The sequence below is a fragment of the Polyodon spathula genome, chromosome 8 (genome assembly GCF_017654505.1).
Source record: "Polyodon spathula isolate WHYD16114869_AA chromosome 8, ASM1765450v1, whole genome shotgun sequence".
NCBI classification, from domain to species: domain Eukaryota; kingdom Metazoa; phylum Chordata; class Actinopteri; order Acipenseriformes; family Polyodontidae; genus Polyodon; species Polyodon spathula.
The window spans coordinates 30,825,811-30,852,848 of NC_054541.1; the positions used below are offsets into that span (position 1 = coordinate 30,825,811).

Consider the following 27,038-nt stretch of genomic DNA (forward strand, 5'->3'; position numbering starts at 1 on the left):
ATTGTAATTGGTCACCTGTCTATGTTGTGCCTGCTGCAGATTGCACAGCAGCTACCAAGCATTGAACTGTTGGCAGTCCCGCCCCAGAATGACAGGTTGTGGCAAATGAGGAACCAAGACTACCTGTATGTACGTCATTACAGTACCAATTTGTAGTTTTATCCAAATTTAGAGTAGGTGCGAATATCCCCATGTATACATTTAAGGTTAGCCCGTCTCGACAATTGCTTATGCCCAGGTGAGATCAACCCTTCTTGGATTAGGGACTGACCACACCTTGAATCCAAGAGAGCCTGAGTTTGTGTCCCTTCCACTGTCACAGGAAGTACAAAACTCGTTTGCTGATGTGACTGAGGTAATGGAACATGCTTGCCTGGCCCAGAGAGGTCGCACTCCATGACGGGGCAGTCGCAAGCCAGATGATCCGGGTCGTGGCATGTCCAACATCTCGGTTGGCTGCTTTCTCTCCCTGAAACCTCTGCTGGTGGTTGGACCACTGGAGACCCTGGCCCGACACTGCGATTGGCCATGGTACAGCCCACTCCATCCCAGTTCCTGGACCAGGAGCTCCCACAGTCACAGCCCATCTAAATGGCTGCCGACTAAAACTGCTCCAACACTACCAACTCCACGACCTGATCCTTGGTGTTGGTGCTGGGATCCAGCCATCCCATGGCGTAATCATGGAGACGGTGAGCCAAGGTGCGGGGATATTCGGTTTAATTTAACCTCCCCTCCCGGAGTCTCCGTTGGTATCCTTCGGGCATGGCTCCCACCCAGTTGAGGAATACCGCCTTAAGAGTGGAGTAAACTCTCATCTCCTCTGCGGACAAGGTTTGGGTGGCAGCTTGCACCTCCCCGATTAATTGCGGCAAAAGGTAGCTCGCCCATCAATCCTGGGGCCACTGATTGGCCTCTGCCAAAGCCTCAAATACTCGGAGGTATGCCTCTGGGCCATCCTCAGCCATCATTTTAGTAGGCTGTTGCCATCTGGAAGCAGCCCCAGTCCCTCCCTGCACTGTCGCTGTCAGTGTCTGATGCAGAAGGGCCATCTAGGCAAACTGTATTGCATCCATTATGGGTTTAGTTTTTTTTTGTTTTTCCAATGGGCACTGCTGTGTCTTGGCAATGCCAGTTATCCCGCAACTGACACCACATGTAAAAGGGGTGTGGGAAAACACAAGGCAGACACAAAGTTCAATGATGAAATGCCGGCCCAGGCGTCCAGATATATTAGCCTGTGCTCAGTTGGCAGGTGCTTCTATGATAGTTCGGGGCACTCTATCAGCAATGATATTGTGCCCCATCTCCAGATAACAGACACACACAGGTGTGACAGAATGAATAAAGAGAAGGCAAAAGGAAAAAGGAAAACAAAAGACTTTAAGGAAAAACTACAAAATAAAGGGTGCAGGGTTTTTAATCCTGTTCGGGTCAGGATTCATCTGTGAAGTCACGTTCCACCGTACTTCCTGTATGAGCCAGAGGGGATACAAAACAGTGCCTTTTTATTCAGTCATACACCCCATATAGTCCCACCCCCCAGCCAATGACAGAACAGCAGCCAAATTCCTCACAGCTGATTCCTGTCAACCAAGCATTGCCTGACAGCGTGGGAACATATACGGTATCTGAACCACCCACAACTCACACATGCACCTAACGGCCAGTTCAGATCTTCCTCTCTCACAGAGGTCCTGGTTGAAGAAAGATCAAGAAATACATTCTGGCTAATAGGGTCACATTTGTGCTTTCATTTAAAGAATCAGGAGGACCTGGAATGCATTGACACAGGCAGGGCAGCATATATCCATCAATCACCACAGATAGTTGGATTTTCCATGACACCTCTGTGTTAAATCTACTCAACCAAATAAGCACTCTCACTGCCTGTGCCAGTGGTCCAGAGGTATATGTTTCATACTGAACTGAAAGCAGTATTGAACTCTTTATTACTGGTCTCTTAAAAACTAACATAACTTATTTTTCTCAAATGCATACAGGTCTAAAGAGAGTGGTGCCACAATTGAAATTGGATCCTTGGAGGAGTCAATTACAGATTCTAAATGTTAACCAGAAATGAATTTTTCTGGCCTTTAGCCACTTTTAGAATGAGTAATACAATTAAAACAAAAATTGTGTCTTTGGTCTGGCCAAAATTCTAGGAGACACTGTCTTGTTGAAACTGTATAGTGATGGAAAATACAGTATACGTATATTGTGACTAAATGTGATAATGCCAGGTCTATACGTATAACATTTCATATAAAACACTATAAATGATCAACTTTATTACTCTATTTCTGGGTGAGATTTACAGTGATACCATGTAAAGTGTAATCAAATTTGAATAAATGACTCCCAGTATTTTGTAATTAATGAAATTGTCTGTAAATATAATAAAAGTGAAGTCACTGGTTGGGGGCTACATTCCCAGCATGTGGCATATAACTGGTCATTCATTCAAAGTCTGGGCAAGATCTGCTAAAAATACTATCCCAATCAGAGACCAAAATCATGGAATATCTGATTCCATAAATTATGTACACTGCATAAAACTGCACAACCACAATAATACAATATGGACCTAGACCTAAAGCAAAGAAAACAACATCCAGCTTCCATGACAACAAGCAAATACAGTACCTGCATTTCAAAGATGTAAGTAAATTGTGATAGGTTTTCAGCTACTATAGTCATTGGAGTATGGGCCCTCTTGTGGCCAAATCCATCCACTGTCCCATGAACACTATATGTACAATATACTGTTTCTTGTAACTGATATTGTTCCAAATGAAACTGGCTCTGCAACTGGTTCATTGTGTGAGCAAGTCACTTAACCTCCTTGTGCTCTTTCTTTCAGGGAAGATGTTGTTGTAAATGGCTCTGCAGCTCTTGCATGGTTAACACACCCTAGCCTCTGTAAGCTGCCTTTGATAAAGGCATCTGCTAAATAAACAAATAATATATTTTTTTATTTGAAGATAATGTATGTATGTACGAAAGATCTGATTCAGTGGTGTTCCCCTATATCAATGTGTTTGGTGTCAGAAAGTAAAAATCTCTAAACAAGTAACACAACAAAAAAAATGTCACTGACCCCTTCAAATGTGTGCTTACATTTAAGATTTATATTTAACATGATGTGTTTTGTTTCCACTCTCTATTTGTGTTTAAATTAGTTCCGATTTCAAACTCATTGTTTGGTTGATTGTTGCCTGTGGTGAGGTTTGTAAAGGATAAGGAGCATTAAGTCTATTGGTTGTGATCTCTCAACTAAGGTAAGCTGGAGGCCCATGGGGTTCAAATGAGCCTCGGATCTTTCCAAGGAAACAAACAATGTTGTCGTATTCACAAACCATTTGCCAATAGATACACAGAACTGTAATGCATTTACTGGAACATTATATAATGTACAAGAAAATGCATTACAGTAACTTTAGCAAGCCACATTATAATGTATTTTTTATAGTCAATTACAGATGTAGCTACAGTTCGGCCAAAAGTCACATACAGTACAGTGCAATTAAACTATATAACTATATTCAGCATTTTTTGTAGTTACTCCAGTTTCATGGCCAAAGTTATTGTTATTTAAACAATAACTTTAAACAATAAATTTAAACAGCTGTTTTCAGCTGTTTGTATGCTTGTTTTTAAAAGCTGTCTCTTTTTGAGTGTTACCTAGAAATCTCTCCCCACAAACTCTATTTAACGTGTAACTGCACAGTCTTATGAGAATCATGGTATTTGCAGACAGAGAGACTCAGATGTAGAAAGCTGCAAGTTTAATGCACTAAGTTTTAATAAAAAAATAAAATGGATAAAACTTTCAACAAAACATTCTTGACAAAACAAACGACACAAGGGCCAAAACAAAAGGCTTTTCAAAATCTCTCAACTTTCAGAATACAAACACAGACCTCCATCACCATGACCATCACAATCAACATCACCACCACCTTCACTATCACTATCATTATCACCATTACCACTACCATCACCATCAACACCACCATCACCATCACTATTACTATCGCCAACATAAATTATACTAATCCTAAACTAACACATGTGAACACCTATTTTATATACCTGTGGCTGGAGCCATTTATTCAATTTTGACAGAGAGAAATGTAACCCCCTCCCTGCCAACCCAACATTCCCCACACAAACACACACTGGCAGATCTTCCACCTGGCCACACTGCCACATCTACCCAAGAAGAAAAATCTTAAACAGGCACATCATTGTAGTAGCAACAGTACAGGGTAATACACAAGGCTTTGGGTTCTCATACATGAAATTGCTATACTATACTGTACAGCAGGGGTAGGCAACCCTGTTCCTGGAGTGCCGCAATCCTGCAGGTTTTGTAGGTATCTCTTAATCATCAATTGCTAATTCCTGAAACACATGATAATTTAGACCAATTAAGCCAATCATTGAATCAATTAGGGCTTGGGTAAAACAAAAACCAGAAGTGTCTGTGGCACTGCAGGACCAGGGTTGCCTACCTCTGCTGTATAGCATTTTGCACAGTATTGTATTCAAGTTCACTTTTCCATTTAGTGGTATATAACTTGCAGGAATGATCAGATAACAGTTATGAACAGTTAAATATTAGGGACGTTAAAATAAATGATCATTGTTCTGCATTAAAAAAAAAACCTTCCTAAACTACTGCCATGTATAATATCAGAGCCAACATAAATCTAACCTGACACACAATGAAATTAATCTGTTTAATTTGTGTTTTAAATTTAGACAATATAGCAATGTAACTACTAGGTGGCAGCAGTGCTACTTTATCTAGACAGTGGTGCACAACTCAAGTCACGGAGGGCCGGTGTCCCTCCTGGTTTTTGTTCTAACCATACCCTAAATTAGTTAATTGGACTAATTCAGCTTCTAATAAGGTCCAATAAAGTACTTTAGAGTGCAGTTGGAATAAAAACCTGCAGGGACCACTAATCTAGACTATCGTCTGTTGTTTAGCAGACTTTATCAGAAAGCAGACACATTGTAACAACCCTGGGTCAGCTGTAACTGCGTTCAAGAAGGTTCCGTCACCCAGGGTACACAGTTCGATGCAGCAGGTGTTTGGGGACATCAGAGACAGAAGAATCGCTACCAATCAGGCTCAGCTTGCCGCGAGAGGGGTACTAAGTTGCAACATTGCTGGCAAAATCAAGGGGCGGGATGTTGCAACCATCAGGGGATTGAGAGTGGGAAGCCATGTCTGCTTGGGATTAGTGGCTGGTACACTGGGGGAGTGCTCTGGATGCAGGGATATGTAGCGGGCTGCTGCTGCTGAAAGGGAGAGACAAGCTGGAGTGAAAGAAAGAGCCCATAAACAAAGCCTAAAGAGTTTTTGGACTTTCAATAATAAAAATGTGCATTATAAATGCCATATGGGAGATACTGAAATTAAAGAATGAATCTGTGAGAAAGATCTAGAAGAAGTTTATGTTGACTCAGAAACGTCTTCATCTAGACCAGGGGTCTCCAACCCTGGTCCTGGAGAGCTACTGGGGCTGCTGGTTTTTGTTTCAACCAATCCCTGTCACTTTAGCCACTGATGATGTGAAGACACTTATAAAACTTGCTGGATAGGGGCTCTCCAGGACCAGGGTTGGAGACCCCTGATCTAGACAATGTGAGGAAGCTATAAAAAAAGGCCAACAAAATGTTCGGATATATAGTGAAAAGTGTTGAATTTAAATCAAGGGAAGTAATGTTTAAACCTTACAATGCATTAGTAAGACCTCATCTAGAATATTCTGTTCAGTTCTGGTCACCTCGTAACATAAAGGATATTGCTGCTCTAGAAAGAGTGCAAAGAAGGGTACTCAGAATTACTCTGGGTTTAAAAGGCATGTCATATGCAGATAGACTAAAATAACTGAATCTTTCAGTCTTGAACAAAGACGACTACGTGGCTATCTGATTAAAGCATTCAAAATTCTAAATGGTATTAACAATGTCGACCCAGGGGACTTTTTCTACCTGAAAAAAGAAACAAAGACCAGGGGGCACAAATGGAGATTAGAGAAAGGGGCATTCAGAACAGAAAATAGGAGGCACTTTTTTTACACAGAAAATTGTGGGAATCTGGAACCAACTCCCCAATAGCGCTATTGAAGATGACACCCTAGGATCTTTCAAAAAGCTGCTTGATGAGATTCTGGGATCAATAAGCTACTAATAATCAAATGAGCAAGATGAGCCGAATCCCCTCCTCTCTTTTGTAAACTTTCTTATGTTCTTAAATGAAAGTAAGTGGAGTGTTTTAACATTTTACAGAAAACCTCTAAGGCCATAAAAAGGCTAAAAAAAATGACAGCATGTTACCGTGAGAGCTCTTGCATTCACTTTTGTTGTTTCTGGGAAACATTGTTTTTCATTATACAAGTAAAATGGTGAAAACTTTGCATAGTTTTTTTCAATGTGGCTTTCAAGGCTGCTTAAATAGTCTGACCACTGCAAGAAACTATGTGCATTTTCAAAGATATGTGTGACTTGTTTGAAGTGATATATGACTAGCAGATTATGCCTAGCTAATACATTTAAAAACAGCCCTTCATGGTAAGTTATTAACTTGCAGTTCTTTGTTTGGTTTCAATTGTCTTGTAAATACTGTTTCCCTGGTTTTTGTCATTATTGACATGGACATTTTAAAGACCCAATTCCCTAGTAAAAGCATGCCTCTGCTCTATGTGGTATAGTCACATTCAAAAGGTCTGAATACATTCTTTTGTGATCTGCCCTATTTAGGACTTTCATCGTGCAACAATGTGAGAATGAAAATAACATAAACCACACCCCAGAATCATGGATAGTTCACTGTGTAAAGAAGTGTGGAACACAATGAAATATGAGTTTGATAAGAGGGGGATTAGATTGCTGATTAGAAAAAACAAAACAAAAACTATAACTTTTTTTTTCTAAAGATAAGTATTTATTGTCACTGTTTGGAAAACGGGATTGAAACTTTTTATTTGTTTCTTTTATTGTACACCCACTAAATGCATTTAAAATAAACTTTAATGTAAACTTGTTTGAGATACTGATGAATACATACATAAATAAAACATCAGAAACATAGATCAGACTAAAATCGTTTCACATATAATAAGTATAAATATATTAAAGTTATTAGTACATATGTTTTGGGATGGCATGGAAAATTAGATGATATGGTTTCACCCTGGTTAAATCTAGAAGCACTGGGTCCTATTTACAGAACTGTAAGGACTTTTAAAGTGTGTTTATAAATATTACATTAGGGAAACAATACTTTTAAATGAGAATAAACTAATAAACCTTCTTTTGAACAGTTGCTAGGTTGAAGGTTTCATGAATGTTAAACTTGATGAATAAATCAAAACAGGCCTAAACAAACCTTAGCAAAGAGCTGCATTAATCATTGCATGACTTATAAGTTAAACAATTTCAGAAGTTGTTTCCTGAGGTAAATATTTAGCTTACAGTACATTACAACATTGTTCATTCAGACAGGTGTGAACAGTTACTGAGCAGAAACCTGAAGTTTCTTCTGGGACACTGTAAAGAACATACAAATAACTTTAGAAAATGAACATAATAAAGGTTTAAACATGTCCAGAAAGCATGTGTTCCCTAGTAAAGTCATCTCCTTTCCAGTAGCTGCTGGGAAAGCAGACTTATTGGTTTTTATACTGGTTGCTTCTTAAAATTAAAATAAATAAATCAGTACATCTATTAGAAATAAATGAACTGTACATTTTTAATGTAGACAACATTGAGATTTTCCAAGTGGTTCTAGCTGATAACATGATTCCATTAACCTGACATGCTGTGAACTTCCCTTCGGTATGTAGATCTTGCATGTGCAGTTCTGAAAATCATTTCATTTCTTTTAATATATGGTATGATAAATATCTTACTATCATGTAGTCTGTTAGCATTTCACATTGTTGGACATTTCACCTCAGCAGTAACTTGAGAGTCAAAGCATGTCCCTGTCTGCAAAACAGTCTTTAGGAGAAGCAGCTGGTTAACTGTTGGCAGGAAAGAAGGCACTTATAACTGTATTCTCCAGGTGAAAGAACCATGGAAGTGCAAGACTGACTGAAAGTAGGATTGCAATCCGAGTTTTCATTATCCACGCATTGTACGAGATGCAATGTTTTAAAATGAAAATTCATGTTTGCTGTAACATGTGCCTCAAATAAAACACACACATGTGAACCTGCATAGTGTGGAGGTGCACTTCATGTCAAAGTTATGGAATAATTTTATTACCAAGGCTTTGCGTCTCAGTAACGAAACAATGTTCTCACCAACCCCTTGTTGAGTTGATTTTGATATTTTAGTTTTTTCATACTTTATTTTAATTTTGATGTAAAAAAAAAAAAAATCTATTTAGTTTCCCAGCAATAACTAAAGTTTGGCTAAATAATAATGGAGAATATTAAAATAGTAATGAATCATTTTGAAGTCAGTATAAGAACATAAGAACATAAGAAAGTTTACAAACGAGAGGAAGCCATTCGGACCATCTTGCTCGTTTGATTATTAGTAGCTTATTGATCCCAGAATCTCGTCACACTTGAAGGATTCCAGCTTCAACAACATTACTGGGGAGTTGATTCCAGTCCCTCACAATTCTCTGTGTAAAAAAGTGCCTTCTAAATTGTGCTCTGATTGCCCCTTTGTCTAAACTCCATTTGTGACCCCTGGTCCTTGTTTCTTTTTTAAGATTGAAAAAGTACCTTGGGCCGACATTGTCAATACCTTGTCAGTACCTAGTATAACCAACACTTGAACCAGTATGATTAGTTGAAAACTTGCAGAACAGTTCTGGTCAGCTTGACTCCTGTTGAGATTCCAGGGCTAGCAGCAGTATCTTTCTAAGGCTTCACTGCCAAAAAAATTAAAAAATACCAATCTGAGAAGGAGCATTCCCCCATGGAATTAGTAACCTATTAACTGGGTTGGAAGTTAATTTCCACTTTAGCATCTAATCCAGATCCTTTCCTCACCTTCTGATTGTTTTAATCTGGTTTCAGTTTGTTATTTGCGGCTTGGGTTTAAAAAGAGAACGCTTTTGTGAAATTGGAAGCTATAACCAGGGATTTTACTCTGTAGGTTACATTTTGACATAATGGATGATCCAACGTTACTAATGTAATGCATTGACTGCCACTACTTGTTATGGCAAACCATAGGTTCGGTTTATCAGCTTGTTTTCCTAATACAGTATGTTTGATTACAGTGCAATCTAAACAGATAGAATTCAGCCCACCTACCTCTATACTTTTGATACTTAACCATAGCAACAAAGAATTACAGTTTTTCCTGATCGCTTAAACACATTTCCTGAAACAATAGCCTACGTTACTGTGGCAGAGCACAGCTCTGCTCTTTAGAAATTGGCAGGGATGGGGTTAAATTCCCCTACCTGTCTGGGTTCATTGTGTTCAGGTGGCTGGGGTTGATTAGATGATTAGTTTAATTAACGATCAATCAGTACCCCGCCACCAGACATAAAAGGAGGCCTCTGCTTCTCATTTAGGAGGAGGGAGCTGAGGAAGCAGGTTGGGGTTGGGGTTGGGGTTGGGGTGGGGTTGGGGTTGGGGTTCCCGTTCCCGTTCCCGTTCCCGTTCCCGTTCCCAGCCTGGAAACCTTGTTTTTGTAAGTTTATTTTTGCATTGGGGTTTTTTTTGTGTGTGTTTAAATCCTTTTATTTTGCCATTGTGCACTTTTGTTTTGTGTTATTTATAATAAAATTAGTATTTTTTTTGAACTGCAGACTGTCTCTGGGCCTCTATCCACTCGCCAGCCTGCCACAGTTACCAAAACAGTTAACGCACGAATCAAAACGGTCTTGTGGTTTTCAAAACTTCAAAAATCCTTTACATAATGCAATAATGCTTTGAAATCTTAAAAATGCATGTCTCAGAGTCAAATATTAACATCAAAATAATACATTTGTCGTCAAATGAAAAGCTCACATTATCAACCATTTCACAAAGGTGCAATAGTCAAAATATAAACATCAAAATGTTTAACTCTTATTATTTTTTTTCTCATACCATTTTTGCCTGTTTACTCTTCTTACTGTATTGGAGATTGTGTAATGTGACCATACATGTTCCCTACAAGTGTATATCTTTTCAGTATACTTAGCCCCAGATGAAAACTTATTTATTCATTTATTTTTAACAAAAAAATGAATTTTCCAGGTATTCATCATCCAGCCTCTGATTTCTGTCGGGGCACATGTTCTCACCAACATTACAGAGAATGTTTTCTCTGGCCATACATCTTGGTGGAAAAAAGTGTCTTGCATGGTGGAGGCACCCTTGACATGCATCTGCAGTGATGTCTTGACATGTCTCCTCAATGCCCTGGAGAAGTGTTGCCTGCTTATGGGGATTACGGTCATACGCTTTCCAGCACCAGGCGGAAAAAAAACTCCTCTATGGGGTTCAGGAAGGGTGAGTAGGGTGGGAGAAACACCACTGAGAAGCGTGTATGAGCTTCAAACCACCCTCGGACAAGCAAAGAGTGGTGGAAGCTGACACTGTCCCACACTATGACAAAGTCTGTCAGCTCAGGCCCTTCCAGCACTCTCTCTTCTGGGGGGATAAGACTTTCATACATTGAATCTAGGAACACCAGTATGTATGTTGTGTTATATGGGCCTATGGTGGCCTTATGAGAGATAACACCATTTCTAGAAATGGCAGCACACGCTGACCCGGGACATCAACTGTGGCATGATGACCAATGAGATTTCGTCCACATCTTCTTTTTTTGGTCACATTGAAACCAGCCTCATTCACAAATATGTACTTATGTGGAGCAACACTGGCATCAAGTTCCAGTATTCTCTGAAAAAAAAAAAATTATAAAATATCAAGATTACAGTAAACTCCATATTGTTAGTCTAACCGTTACAGTAGTATATATGTTCATATTACAGTATAGTACAGTAAAGAATGCAGTGAATGACTTTCTTGTACATACTGATACAGCGTCTCTTTTACCCTATCAGTGTTCCTCTCATATAGCACCCTGTACACTTGTTCCGTTTTAATTCGGTTTCTCTTTAGGACACAGTCAATAGTTGCCAAACTAACACGGTTACAGTTTTTCCCAGTTGCTTACATACATTTCTTGAAACATTTAACAGTTAACACAACACTCAAAACTGAAACATAGTTTGCAAAATAGCACATTTAATTTGCAAATTGCTCTAATCAAAACAATACAACCTGTCATCTAATGAAAAGCTCACATTATCAGCCTTTTCACAACAGTATAATAAATACTAAATACAAACATCAATACAGCATGTTTAACCCTTAGTGCACTTAACCCAAAAATAACTCAGGCAGTGGACAACTGTAAATTGTATATAGAAAATGAAATAACTGCCAAGTATATAGTAAAGGATCAGTGTGTAATCAATGTGTTCTTCCCAGTGTTTGAAGATATATTACCAATACTCTGCAGGCAATGTCACTTACAAAATGTACTTGTTTAGAGGGGTGGTGATTCAAAGGAGTGAAATACTGTACAATACGTTGAAGCAATTCCGTTTTCTGGTCAAATCTACTTACTGCGGATTATAGAGGTGACGAGAGGGTGTTTTAGCGAGGAAGTACTGTAACTGCATGCTCTATGTTTCAAAATGTTTCCACAGTGATGTTCCCATTATAGACCCTTCTGCTGAAAAAAAAAATGTTTTGTATTTTTCCACATGTACTGTATAGCACATACACTGCAGCAACTGCACAGGAATTTCTACTCAGCGCAAATGTGCACCAACCAGTAGATTTTCCAATTATGATAGAAGGACCAATGCACGTGGAGGCCGAAAGAATTAATATAAATAAATAAAATAACCTGGCAGGTAAAGTTGCTTCTACTCAGTGTGGCATTTTTATTGGATGAAAATATACGCAAAACCAAAAGATAAGGTCAGTCCTGGGGGAAAATATGCTCCTAGCATGCCTTAGGCTTAGAGCTATTTCCCTTAATTTACTAATTGCTTCGTCAGCTCTTATCGGCTGTTTAAGATGTTGTGGTTTTACCTACACTTGTGATAAGTAAGCAATGCAATCAAAGTGAAAATGCGTATTGTCTGTTTAAATATTAACATACTGGGTTGGACACCCAACCTTTCCATTAGATTAATCACTGGTTCGTTTGACTGGTTGTTTGCATTTTAGCGAGCGGTTAGATGACAACAGCAAAACGTATATTGCGTATATTTATATGAAAATTAAATAACAGGATAAATTAATACAAAGAAAGCATATCGGAATAATAGTAACAAATACTCGTACCGGCGATTTAATATGCAGATATGTGTGGTAAATGATGATTACTTATTTGTAATGTATTTGTTTATTTAATAATAGTTTTCGTTGATAGCCGTGGGAACCAATCTACTATTCAAGCGTGACGTTTACAGTCTTCTCCGGTAGATGGCACTCTTGAAGAGGTTACATTTAGTTTGAGATGCCGCGGAACATAGGCTCACTTTACAACATAATTTCAAAACGAATAAAACTAGCAATAAAGCAAATTAAATAATAATGGAGGTATACAGATATTTGTGCTTTTTTCGTTTGTTTGTTTTTACACGTTGTTTTAAAAAGGTTCAATGCAAGTCGTTTGCCAACTTACATTTATTCAGTGATACGATAAATGGCAACTGACTGTACAAAATCCACTCGAGATAAAACACATTTATATATATATATATATATATATATATATATATATATATATGTATGTGTGTGTGTGTGTGTGTGTGTGTGTGTGTGTGTGTGTGTGTGTGTGTGTGTGTATATACTGTATGTTCAAATGCAAGTTAAATGCAATACACAAGGTGATTTAAAAAAAAAAAAAAAAAAAAAAAAGTCTGCTCAAATCTATAACTTAAACTTTCTGCAATGTGCTGCTGAAGTAGCCAAGGTGTTCAAACACAGCCTGGAATGCAAGAGCGTTGAGTTTGTATGGCTTTGAAAAAACACATTAGACATTGTGCTAGCCCAGCGCATTTCTTAATCAATTGAAGAGATTTCGGAATATCCATGAAAAAGTACTGTTGTGAAAGTTCCCTACAGGGGAGATAAGAGAGCAGGTTTATGCTAATCAGTTTCAGAGGAGGAGAGGAGCTGCTGCGGAGCCATTTTGTAGTCATTATAAACTTAACGTGGAAATAATGAGTTTCAACTCTCTGGATACAATATGTTAAGTCTCGTTGTTCAGCCTTTAAAAGCATCCTATGGAAGATAAAAAAAAATTGCGTTTTGGCAGTGGGGGAGTTAATGGATTTTCCAGGTTCTCTAGTTAAGTTGTGTGGATCTTGAGAGAGTTTTGAGCCATGGAACTGCAAGCGCACTGGATGTTAATCAGCTTTCTATTACAATTGCCTAAGATGGGATGTTTCGACCTGTACCTTTCGGATACTTCACATGCCGGGGCTGTGTTAGCAAATGTATCACTTGGACCGGGATGGATTTATAATATTGATAGAACTTTGACACCCAAATACCTGATTAATTTTTTGGAAATAGACGCTCAAGAAGGAGTGTTAAAACTTTCACGGCGATTAGACTGTGCGCGATTGGTAAGGAATCCAGCGCCGCTTTACTTTAAGATCAGTTCTACAAGATCTGAAAACTTTATTTTAACGCATTTTAATGCCTTTGTCCACGGACAAGACTGTTTTATTAAATACAAGAGAAAGAGTTCAAAAGGTAAGCCAGATATATACATCAATTATCTTTCAAAACTGGAAGCAACTTCTTGCTTGTCCACAGGTAACTTGCTGATGAATGTAAAAGAACATTTACCTGTTTTTGTACGTCATTTAGAGTTTTTAAACTCCACGTGCACTGAAACAAACTCTGAAATCGTTGTTAAAAATGGGAGCTTAATACTGAAGGAGAATCGTTGCTTGCATTCGGGGGAAAGGAGCGAGGTGGATTTACTTTGTACCCTAACTAACCTAAATGACCAGATCTCTGTCCGTGTGAAATTACGGTTTATGACAACAGACTCCGAGGGTTGGTTAAATGATTATTCACGGGGGAAAATGGATCCATGGAATACGCGGAAAAAAAGAAGCGTGAACGCCCACAGTCCCCAGTTTAAGTCCTCCAGCTATCAGGTGTCTATTCCTGAGAATGAACCAGCTGGGACCCCAGTAATAACTCTGAGTGCCGTTGATCCAGATGACGGGGAGGCTGGTAGGCTTCAGTATTCCATGGAGGCATTATTTTTTTCTACATCGATTGATTACTTTCGGATAGACCCCAAAACAGGGAGCATCACTACCACCCAGCCTTTAGACAGGGAGAGCAAGGACACCCATGTATTCAAGCTGACTGCTTCTGACAATGGCACACCTCCGAGAGTGGGAACATCCTATCTCACAGTCACCATCAGCGACAACAACGACCACACTCCCACCTTTGAGCTATCTGAATACAAAGTGATCTTAAGAGAAAACATGGAAGTAGGCTTTGAGGTGACGACGATCAGGGCCACAGATGGAGATGCGGCCTCCAATGCTAACATGATTTACAAGATTGTAAATGCGGATGGGGTAAATTCAGCTTTTGAAATAGATCCAACAACCGGGCTTGTAAAAATAAGGGTGCGCCCAGATAGAGAAACTATAGCAGAGTACCACTTAATAGTGGAGGCCAATGATCAAGGCAAGGACCCTGGCCCTAGAAGTGCCACAGCAACTGTGCACATCACAATAGAAGATGAAAATGATAACTACCCACAGTTCAGTGAGAAAAGGTATGTGGTCCAGGTACCTGAAAACGTCAAGGAAAACACGAAAATCCTGCAAGTGGAAGCAACTGACAAAGACCAAGGCAATAATGCGTTAGTTCATTACAGCATTATAAGTGGCAACATCAGAGGCCAGTTCTATATTCATTCTCTCACTGGCATCATTGATGTGATCAACCCACTGGATTATGAGAATATCCGAGAGTATCATTTGAGAATCAAAGCCCAGGATGGCGGCAGGCCTCCTTTGATAAATGGTACTGGAATGGTAGTTGTGCAAGTGGTGGACATCAATGATAATGCTCCAATGTTTGTCAGCACCCCTTTCCAGTCCACTGTCTTAGAAAATGTCCCAATTGGATATTCTGTGATACACATACAGGCTATTGATGCAGACGCTGGGGAGAATTCTCGCTTAGAATACAGATTGATAGATACCCCACCCAATTTCCCTTTCACAATCAACAACAGTACTGGCTGGATTACAGTCTCTGTGGAACTAGACAGGGAAACAGTTGACTTTTACAACTTTGGGATTGAAGCACGGGATCACGGGACACCTGTCATGTCAACTTCTGCCAGTGTTAGCATCACAGTGCGGGATGTGAATGACAATACTCCCACCTTCACTGAGAAAGTGTACTACCTTCGGATAAATGAAGATGCAGTAGTGGGATCTAGTGTGCTCACTGTGATAGCGATTGACAGAGATGTTAACAGTGTGGTAACATACCAGATTTCAAGCGGCAACACCAGGAACAGATTCGCAATTACCAGTCAGAGTGGCGGAGGCCTTATAACATTAGCATTGCCCTTGGATTATAAACAAGAGAGACAGTATGTCCTCACAATCACAGCCTCTGACGGTACTCGCTCAGACACAGCCCAGGTCTTTATCAATGTCACTGATGCGAATACACACAGGCCAGTTTTCCAAAACTTCAATAATCCAGTTAGTATATATGAGGACAAACCCATTGGCACAACTGTGGTGGTAATCAGTGCAGTGGATGAAGACACAGGAGAAAATGCCAGGATCACTTATGTCATGGAAGATAACATTCCTCAATTTAAAATTGACCCCGATTCAGGGGCAATTACCACTCAAATGGAACTTGACTATGAGGACCTGGCTTCCTATACGTTGGCGATTATAGCCCGGGATAATGGAATTCCTCAGAAGTCAGATACAACATATGTGGAAATTATTGTCCTGGATGCCAATGACAATGCCCCTCAATTCTTAAGAGACATGTACCAAGGCAATGTGTTAGAAGATGCACCTGTTTACACCAGTGTGCTGCAGATTTCAGCTTCCGACAGGGACTCGTGGGTTAATGGAAGAGTGAGTTATACTTTCCAAGGTGGGGATGATGGGGAAGGGGACTTTATGATTGAGCAGTCTTCAGGCATCATCAGAAATGCAAGAAGGTTGGACAGAGAGAATGTGCCAGTTTATAACTTGAAGGCCTATGCTGTGGACAAGGGGGTTCCACCTTTGAAAGCACCAGTGGAGATCCAGATAACTGTGCTGGATATAAATGACAACCCCCCAGTGTTTGAAAAGGATGAATTTGACATCTATGTTGAAGAAAACAGCTCAGTAGGCTCAATCGTGGCCAGGATCAAAGCTACCGACCCAGATGAAGGAACCAATGCTCAGATCATGTACCAGATAGTGGAAGGAAATATTCCTGAGGTTTTTCAGCTCGACATTTTTAACGGAGACCTTACTGCCTTAACAGATCTAGATTATGAAACTAAAACTGAATATATCATTGTGGTTCAGGCTACTTCTGCACCGTTGGTCAGCCGAGCCACTGTTCACATTCGACTCGTGGATATTAATGACAATGACCCAGTGCTGCAGGACTTTGAGATCATTTTTAACAATTACATAACCAACAAATCCAACAGCTTCCCATCTGGAGTAATAGGGAATGTTCCTGCTTATGACCCAGATGTGTCAGATAAGCTTCACTATACCTTTTTGGAAGGTAATGAGTTAAATCTGTTGATTTTGAACCAAGACACAGGAGAGTTAAAGCTAAGTGGACTCTTGGATAACAACCGGCCTTTGGAAGCCAGCATGAAAGTGTCGGTCACAGGTAAGAAAAGTCTGCTACTACTAATACCATATAAATATAGACCAGTAAATTCAGAATTTCAATAAGGAACTGTGCAATGAAAGAAATAAGTTTCCTGTGCATATTTTCCACTACAGTAAGCATTATGTTTTTTTGGTTTTTGTGTGTGATTGTATACCATAAGTTACATTATGTTAGGTGAAAATAAATTGGATTTGCGCTTAATGAAGCATGGTGCAAGCAGGGAAACTTCAATCAGTTGTAGTGGTGTGCTGAAGTAAGCTATAATGTTTCCATAATTTCTTTTACTTTTCATAGTTGGTGTGAGATTTTATATTTTAAATAGGTACTGAAATACAAGCTGCTCTTCAATTTTTTTGCCTTTGGGTTACAAGCTCAATTTTGCAATATTTGTTTTGGTGTTGGTGTATTTTACCACAAATAATTGGTGTATTTTACCACTTCCTAATGACAGTCTGTGAAAGTGACACCAATAAGAATTTTTTTGTTGTTGTTGTTTTAAATAACTCCTGAGCTGAAGCTTGTAATATGTTTCAAAAGTGCAACTGCATAAAGCACATGGTACATATGCTCCTGTTTTCAGTCCTATGACCCTGAAGTGTATGCAGCTGTTTCAAATGCAAACCAGCCCATCCCAACTTTCTTTTGATGTAACACATGATAGTTTATGTAATTGAAAGATTCTCAATTAAAAGGTGGAATTTGAAAAGTACTGCGTACACACCCACAGAATGATACAACCTTGTAACTTAATTACAATATATCCTAATATTTCTAGACAGGTTAAATTTACATTTTTTATTATGATTTATTTTATAATTCCCACAAAAGTACAATGTTAAGCAATAGATTGCTGAATAAATAGTTTAGAAGTATTGCCAGTTCTTTGAACATGCTGCTTTTGTTTTTTTTTGTTTTTTTGTAATAGTAAATGTAATATACATAACATTGATGGTCAGATTGATCATTCACTTTTTAAATTTGGCATTTTATCATGAAGGTAATATATATATATATATATACACACACACACACACACACACACACACAGAATTTCTTGGCAAGCCAGCCACAGTGGCTTGCCAAAAAATTATAAAATAAAAAACAAAAAAAACCTTCATGATAAAATGCCAAATTTATGGATTAAATTAAATTAAATTATGGATTTGCTTTAAACCTGGTTTAAAAAAAAAAAGCGATCTAAAAAGAACAAAGACTTTCAGGAAGGACACACAAATATTTGTACTGTTTTAAAACTAACAATAAAACATCTTGCATTTACTTGCTTGTCATTTTGTTCTTAGAGAACAGAGATAGTCTTAAAATTAAAGCTTCTTAAACAGGCATTTATTAAAAGGACTACATTTAAAACAAAAGCTTTGCATGCGTTCAGGTATTTTATAAAAGACAGGTGGCGTGTATAAAGTCATACTTTGCAGGAGAAAACAAAGTAAATCGCATGTACATTGTTTTGTAGTTATTATTTTGGACCCAGTATGATCAGAGGCCCTGGCTGGTTATACCAGAATATCATAGTGATATTTGATTGGTGTGCTTTTTCATTAAATATCTTTATGGCATTTTTGTTATTGTTGGTGTCTTTTGATTTGATTCCTTCTTTTGATTCCATTGTATTTGTTTAGTTTTAGTTTTGTGTAATCAAAGCTCATAGCAACACCCAATGAAAGAACTGTAAGGTAGACATTGCAGGTGTCATTTTGAATGTCATTTATTTGCCAGCCTTCTTTTATTTCAGTTGTTTATTTTATCTTCTAATTACCAGATTCCCAATTAAATTCCCCTTCAGCATTTTAGATTATTGGTAGTTGTATGACGATTGCTGGTCTTGTGTGACACACTTTTGCTATTATGTGCTGCTGTCAAGAGTAAAAACAACACAGCTCAGTCTCCATTTTGTCATATTGAGATCACTGTTCTCACATCATGTCCTTTAACTGCTGCTGGAACAGTCTGTCTTGTCTTGCTGGTACTTTGTAATTCTTAATAATGTTTCATTTGCATAGCTAACAGTGTCTCTGTTTGGCATTTGTAGTTTACACTAATTAGCTTAATTGTTGGTCACAGTTTTGTCTTGAACCCAAGTATTTGGTTCTGCATGTAATTCTGGCCATCAGCAACTTCAATTTAACATTAAAGGTCAATGATTGGCCATGAAGGGGTTTACAGGTATTATCAAGCTGCCTAAAGGGATTATCTCATTACAATGGTTTCCCTGCTGTGTGCAGGAAGCTAACCCTGTACTGGTATCAAATACTGCCATTCAGACACACCCCAGAAGTCAAACGTTAAGTGAGAGGAGGAGGAGGAGGTGGTTAAATGACCTTTTACCCTCAGTATTGCTGAAGCAAACAAGCAGAAATGTATTGTGAAATAAAGTAGTAATGTCTGTAAAACTGTAATAAGGTGCTTTTTGGAAACAAGTGAACATTCTAATGAATTAAAATATGTATTCATACTGTAAAGCACAGTGTGTCCATTGGGAGGATATTTCTAACCAACAATGTGGCTAGGGCTGCAGGTTTCAAGTGAAAGGTTTGTTACATTGGGTATCGGTAGTTGAAAATCGCACCTGACCTTTTGACTTTGGAGAGAAGAAAGTTTGCCTTTATTAGGTTATATTTTAGTTAGCAACAATTTTTTGTACGTATTGAAAAGGGATAAAGATACAACTCTTTACTCTCAAGTTTACTTCACTTTTTTTTTTTCCTGAAATGTTTTTAATGTTGAACATGTCAGGAAACAAGATATAACAAGATGCAAAACTACTATATTAAATGTCTGGGTACAGACTACACTTTAAACTGTTTATTTATTTTATTTTTGTAAGTGGGATTTATCTAGAGTCATGTCAATAAGCAAATAGTTTTGACAGCCATGCTTGCCAAGTCTCCAGGGTCTCACCTTTTCTTCTGAAAGAGGAAAACAAAAGCGCCACTTTCCCACACGTAGAAGGGTCACGGATCAATTGGTTTGGATAACCTCTGCACAGTACCAGGGTAGTTAACACTGACAAAGAAAGAAAAAGAAACCTGATGAAACCTCTTGCGCAATAAAAAAAAAAGATCAATTAAATCAAATATTTTTAACACTTTGTGGAAAGTGTCATATGGAAAACCAGCCTGTAATGTAAAGCATCATTTTCATTATTAAGTTGCTTATTAAATATAAATTAGAACAAGCAGGCCTAATCCCTTTCTATCTGTCACAGTACATGCAAGAAGTTCCCATTAGCAGCTGTGGACCCTATTTAGACTGTGACTGAATATGTTTTACAGTTTTAATTTTAGAAATTATTTACAGTACAAACACTAACAGCAGGCTAACAATTGTGAATATACCTGTTTGACAAAATCTGATCGTCCATTTTACCTGTATGTACAAGCTTCAGTTCAGTCAATCTTCATTTAAGCAGCATTCACTGTTGGCTTTAATCTGTTTGGTGCAAAAATGCTTATAAGTACATTAAACATCGGTGCTTTAGACAATGTAAAGAAAATGGTATGTCATAATAAGTCACAATGTCAGTACTTTAAGAAATGTTTTTAAAACAAATTCAGTGTACTACATTCTTCCTTAGGAAATGAATGTAATATGTAACTATATAAAAAATTCCTCAATTTAGGTGGTGAAATTAAATAGTGTACTGTAAATTAATAGTGTACTTTTTTTTTTTTTTAGCAATTTAAAATAAACATTCTCAGTTAATAGGTAGAAACACACCACACAATTGTTATGTTACAGTATGCATGAAAAAAAAAAGTTGTAGGGCACATTCCAATAAACAGTTCAAGATTCAAAGATTACTGTTGACATTCGTAGAATGCACTAAGATGAATATTAAGATGGAAACTAACACTAAAAACCTTATAAAAATGTACCATAGCAAAGTGTACCAAAGCATAGTGAAAGCATGGTTAAAGCATAGAAATGAATGATGAGGGACGTATATTTGCATTATTAGGGTTATTAATTTATTTTGATGTCCGTCAATGCTGTTTATTGTGCAAGCCTCCACAAAATCAGTTGAAAGTAGGTAACTTTCGTTTTGTGTTGTGTTTGTTTTTGGTAAACATTAATCTTGTAGTAATTGACAACAAGAAAATAACTATTCCAATCTGTCTATGGATAATGAGATAATACAATCCTTTAACAAGTACAAGTAATGCACAAAAGGTACAAGGACTGCCACTCTCAAGTGGGAAACAAAATGACCACCATTAATTCTCACATTAGAACATTTTATTGAACGGGACACAGTTTCACAATGAGAGGCACTGTTGTGACTGGGATTGCTGATTTATTTAGTAGCATGTCTGTTGTCATCTTGGGTTTCTTCCTATCATGTGGATCATATTAAACAAAAGGAATGAGTCTAACACATTCGAACTCCTGATAATAAATGCCTTGTTTGTTCAAAACCTAGACCGATTTTATACATGTAATTCGATTTGTGAAATTAGTATGACATGGCTTTTAGCTGTATGTAGAACTTTGTAATCCGTGTAACTGGGATGGGTTTATTTGTATTCAGTTTTTTTGGGTATAATTCTGCTAAAGTCGTTGTGAGCAGTAGACCTTCAGAGGCGGTCCATTTGGCAAGCATTTCTGTTGAAAAGCACTATATGTTGTGTTGATTGTAGTCCAGTGCTTGTGTAGTCATTCTAATATGCAATTTCATGTATACAGTGTAATAAAGGGGATCCCCCTTTATTACACTAATGACCACCTCTTCAGGCTTCTGTCTGGTGTCTGAAGGGTAGGAGCTGAGCTGAATACCCTGCAGTACTATCAATTAGGATTTTTACATTCTGCTTTCTTTTAAGCAATTAGATGAATCTATTAAACACATATTCTAAAATCCCATTGCATATATAGAATGGAAGTCATATTTTCCTTCCAAAATACTCAGTTAAATAAAAACTATGAAATACCAGGACAAAGACAAAAGCTGTATCAGACTGGAAGTAGCCCTCTCTGTATATTCATTATGTGTACTAGTCTGTGTTACCTGATCTCCTCTCACACTGCCAAAGTTCTATTGTTAACGCTACATTTATACAAATACAGTTAACAGTTATCACCTGTTATCCTTTTTTTTAATTTATGTTTTTATTTTTACTGATATTGGATAAAAAAAAAATACTATTGTATTTTTGGGAGAACCTGTTTATATTTAAGTATTTAAATGGTTAAGTAAAAATGCAATTACTTTGATCATTGGTTTGACAATATAAGTTTAGACAATGTAATTCTGTTAATGAATATGCTGGTGATGTGAATGTCTTATTTCTGAAGTCCTGAATACAATATCCCTTGAGCTGCATAACAATTATTTACTTGCTGGTAATCCCTTGTGCTTTTGCTGTTGGAATAGAGGAATGCTTACAATTGCAGGTCTTGTCTGCAGGTATGCAGAAGGTTTTCAAGCTCCCTCCCTCTGACCTCCAAGGGTTGCTGACACAGGTAATTCAGGTGAATATGTGCTATGGTGAGGCTGTAGAAAGGCAGGTTTGTTTAGTATTTCTTCAGCTGACAGCACCCATGTTGTCCTAGGAATACAGGTCAAACCGTACTGGTATTGCCAGATAATCACAATATTTCACTACTGCCTTATTAAAGCAAAACCATGTACCACATCCATTTGTCTCCATGCTACAGGCCTTTCAACTTCCCCTACAATCTGCATTTTTCAGGTGTGGTACAGCATAGTACACTTAACTTTTTGACCATTAGATTGGGGAGTGGCATCTATTTTTTTCAAAGATCTCTTACTGCTTTGTTAATGTCCAGTAAATATTAACTTTAGTTTAAAGATATTCAGATGCCTTGAAATGTGAGTATGCATTGCATGGTTCAAAAGGATGATGCTTGCTTGATATTTTAGATTTCATCTGGGGCTTAAACTTACTTTGGTATTTGTTTGGTTGCCAAGTTGCATACATGAATCTGAAGTTTGAACCAAACAATCTGAAGGCTCAAGGCTACTTTATAATTTGGTGAATATGGCTATCCTACAGAACATTGTAATCAACACAGATATGACAACTTGGGAATATTCCATAGAAATCCTTTCAGATATTCCATTACACAGTAATTTGTAATGCCATTTCCTAGCTGTTGTGATGTGTTCTGCCTTCAACCAGGTTAAGGAGTGTCTGGCCAAAAGTGCTTTTAGTTGTTAAGCCCCTTTCTCTTTTTGTTGCTCACATGGTCCAGCAGTGATAGCATGTTGTTTTTTTTTTCTTCTTAATTCTTCTCCAAGGCATTAAAGACAAGCTGAGTGAGATAACAGGTCTGATTGATAGGTGTGTATTTGGAAGTGGGCTCTAATACCATCAGTTACCTTTTTTTTTTTTTTTTTTTTTTTTAGTACACTATAATCTCATTTAGCATTAGTTAGAAACAATCAGATAAAATTCTTGAAATCATACATTTGAAAGCTCTTTCTAATAATCCCTGTAATCCATTTTCTATAAAGTGCATAGTCTTGGTTGGGTAATAACAAATTATATAACTAATTACTTAACCCTGTCAAAATCAATTTATCTGCAACAAAGCATTTTCTATATCATGCAATGGCTTCATAGGATAGTATCACTGCTGTTAATGTAATCAACTCAGTTTAGGCTTTGTCTGTGTATAAACTACAAACCTGATTATATCAGCCCAGTTTCACAAGCACAGCCCAGGTAGCTCCAGGGCCAATAGTTACTTTGAGGATGGTTTTGGAAATCTTTGTTTTATTATATTTTCAGTTGTCCTGATTGTGCATTAAGTCAATACAGGGTAATTAACAACATATTCTCCTTTGGAAATCATGAAATGTTTAAATAGAATATAAAATAATGCATTTCTTATTAGCCTTGTAATATTATATTGCCAGACATGTCCTTCTATTCAGACAAAAAAATGTATTTGCAGATAAAATAATAATTCAAAAAAAAAAAAAAAAACTAAAAAAAAAAACAGCTGGCAAAACGAAGAGGAACAAAAACAAAACAAAACAAAAACTCTAAAGTAACTTTATGGCAGCCAAGAGATATAAGAATACAACGTCTCATGGCAGGTGTATTTGTTTTGGGCTGAAATGTGAATAGAGACCATGTATTTCCTGAAAGTACTGCTACTAAAAAAACCAACATTTTCAAGCTTGATCTCATTCTGCATGTCACTTTAGGAGACACATTCTCTCTGTTGAGAAGTTGATTTAGATTATCTGGATTAACCAGCATTCCTTCTGTATTCTTAATTCTATTGCTTTGAGCACCAAACTCAGGAAGGCTTTACAAATAAGACATCAGTGAACACACAATAACAGTTTTAGCTATCTAGTCGTTGAATGATTATGAAAGGAATGGGATTTCATGTGTAATTTTGCAGGTTAATATGAAAAACGAGAGTAAAACATGAAGGCTCCCAAGAAGAATCCATTGATAACAAATATCCAAAGACTACTGTGCCGTGGGGTTAATATTTTGGAATAATTATGCTGCTCTCTTGTAGGCTTCTTTTCCTAAGTATAGGTACTACCTTACCAAACTAGGGGTTTGTCTGAAGCTCCAAGAATGGGAAGCCTGTCTGTTTATATGGCCTCAAATTTGGGTATGATGTGAAGAACTTTATTTGACCAAAATGTTAGTTTAATAGTGTGGTTAGATAGGAATTTGAATTTTAGAACACACTTCGATACAGTGTGCTCTAATAAAATTATAAAAATTAAAGTTGGGTTATTTCTATAGACATAAATCCTGTTGTTCAGTATATCCTAGAAAACAACTGATCTCAAGTACAGTTTTGCCTCTGATTGACTGTGGTGACGTTATTTATAGAGCACTACCACTGTCTTAGAAAACTAGATGCTTTGTATCACTCAGCATTGGGGTTTATAACCAACCTGGGTTATTCTGTTCATCGTTGTGATTTATATAGATTGGCTGGCCTGACTTCTTTGTCTTCTCTAAGCTTGAAACACTGGTACGTCACTGTTTTTCAGTTCCTAGGGTTCGTACAGAATTTTGAAAAAAGGCATTCGGTTTTCTAGCTCCATGATGTTGCAATAAATTTCATAAAGAACTAAAACTTACTGTTTTTTTTTTTATGGGGGGGGGGGGGGGGGGCGGCGGTGTTCCTAAATCTTTTCTTGTAATTTGATTAACTTGTTTGTACTGGTCGTGCTCATTTGAACATGTGTGTTCGTGTGTTTTTTTTTATATTATATGCCACTTTATTGACCAGGTCTCCCTTGAAGAAGAGATTTTAATCTCAACGGGACTTTCCTAGTTAAATAAAAGATAAATACATTTCAATTATTACTGTCTTATTTATCTAATTTTGTGTACTTCCAACACACTTTGATCAAACTTTGCAGGTGTGCATGCATCCTTTAGAATTGTTGGCAAATAAAAATATGTGTTAGGAATAAGTTGTTGTCTGTTCTATATCCTCATTTCTTTAATATTGTGCAAATGTAGGTGTGTGATGTATACCGTGAAATACAAAACCTTTGCTACTGTATGCCTACAATGGTAGTTGTAACCTAATAATAAATCTGCCTGCAGGTGTAATTATTATAGTTTTGTTTAGCCTTCACCCTGAAGTCCCGTGAAAAAGAAATACCAGGAGGCTCAGCAAGTTGAAGGTCATTTTAGAGTTCAGCACTATGTCCGTGATTTAAAGGTATTTTTGATGAAAAAAATAAATAAAATCATATGAGTGAAATCATATATCAAGTGGGAGTATAGACCTTTTAGCTGAGGACACTATTCAGTGATGCACTACACTAATGGATGTGGTATTCTGTTCCCAGGAAAGCTGTACGAATGTGGTCCCTACAAAAAAAACCACATTTCTAGAGCTTCAGCCCGAATAAAAGTTTACCACTGTAAAATTTATTTTTACCATGATAATGCTATGCTTTTACCATAGTGTACCATATTTGACTATGTTTCTTACAACACCTCTCTGATTGTTGCAATTGCACTGAAGCCAGAGGCAACCTGTCCAGGTACATTCCTCCTTAAGTCTGTCACCTCCTCAGGGGGGTGAGGTAGAAGACACAGGCTTTTCATGTTGGCTTGTAAAGAAGATAATAAGCACTATGCAAGGTGGGGGGGGGGGCGGGGGTTACAGATTAACGTCGATACACATGTCATTTTACAATTCTAAAAACTAGCAGGTGAAATCAAAGCTTTTCCTAGAGATGCCTTTAGGGCGGAGGTGAACAGGAAACTTTGAGGAGCTCCTTTTCTGGTCTGTGAGATGGAATAGCCAAAGTGGTTTAGTTTTCCCAGGTCTTGGAAGGGAATTCCAGCCAGTCTTTGTCAAAAGATGATTTGTCAGTTGGTGTTACCAGAACTTATTACGGTGTAATACAACACATTGTGGATTTTTCTAAACAAAGGGTCTTTTGTAGGAACAGGACACGCTCAAAGTGAGCTGATTTTGCCGTCAGCACTATGTGTGAAATTATATACTGGTCACTAAGTTAAGTGTGCTTTTTTCCTCCCTGTTTTTCCTACAGTAGTAGAAACCTCAAGGGCTGTGAAATCCCCCCAAAAAATCTCAAACTGGAGCCTTTTGAGGATTGTTGTATTCATTTCCAATTTGTCTATTCCTCTTTGTTTTAGTCATGTCTGTGCTATTACTAAAATGCAGTGTACAGGACATTCAGTTACATATTAAATCCACATTGAGTTTGTGAGGAGGAATATATATATATATATATATATATATATATATATATATATATATATATATATATATATATATATATATATATATAAGTTGTTGCATTTTCTATAATGCCTGTCAAAGTGAGTCATAGTACCTACTTTTGTGAATGATGTGATTAGTCACAAAGTACACTTCTGTCCTCTTCCATGTTCCGAAAGGTGTAAAATCAGGTCGATAGCGGAGGTGTTTTTTGTTAATAAGCAGCATGAGTTTGCTGTGTCTTAAGTTTTTGGATCTTTGCTGTGCATTCATGGGCATCGTGATCCTTGGTAATGGGAAAAGCAGTTGATTACTTCAGGAAAGAAAAGAAAAACTGGAACCTGAAGTGATCACTATAAATATGTGAATCAGGTACAGGCATTAACA

At 37.5% G+C, this 27,038-nt stretch overlaps 1 protein-coding gene across 3 annotated transcripts in view; it reads left to right on the plus strand.

Annotated features, from left to right (window-relative positions):
* The first annotated feature begins 13,184 nt into the window (after positions 1-13,184).
* The window catches only part of LOC121319756 (cadherin EGF LAG seven-pass G-type receptor 1-like), a 94,700-nt gene continuing 80,846 nt past the window's right edge, over positions 13,185-27,038 (plus strand). For all 3 annotated transcript variants that reach the window (XM_041257534.1, XM_041257536.1, XM_041257537.1), the window contains exon 1: positions 13,185-16,919. In XM_041257534.1, coding sequence (XP_041113468.1) covers positions 13,388-16,919 — 3,532 coding nt within the window. In that variant the 5' untranslated portion in view covers positions 13,185-13,387. The remainder of the gene's footprint in view (positions 16,920-27,038) is intronic.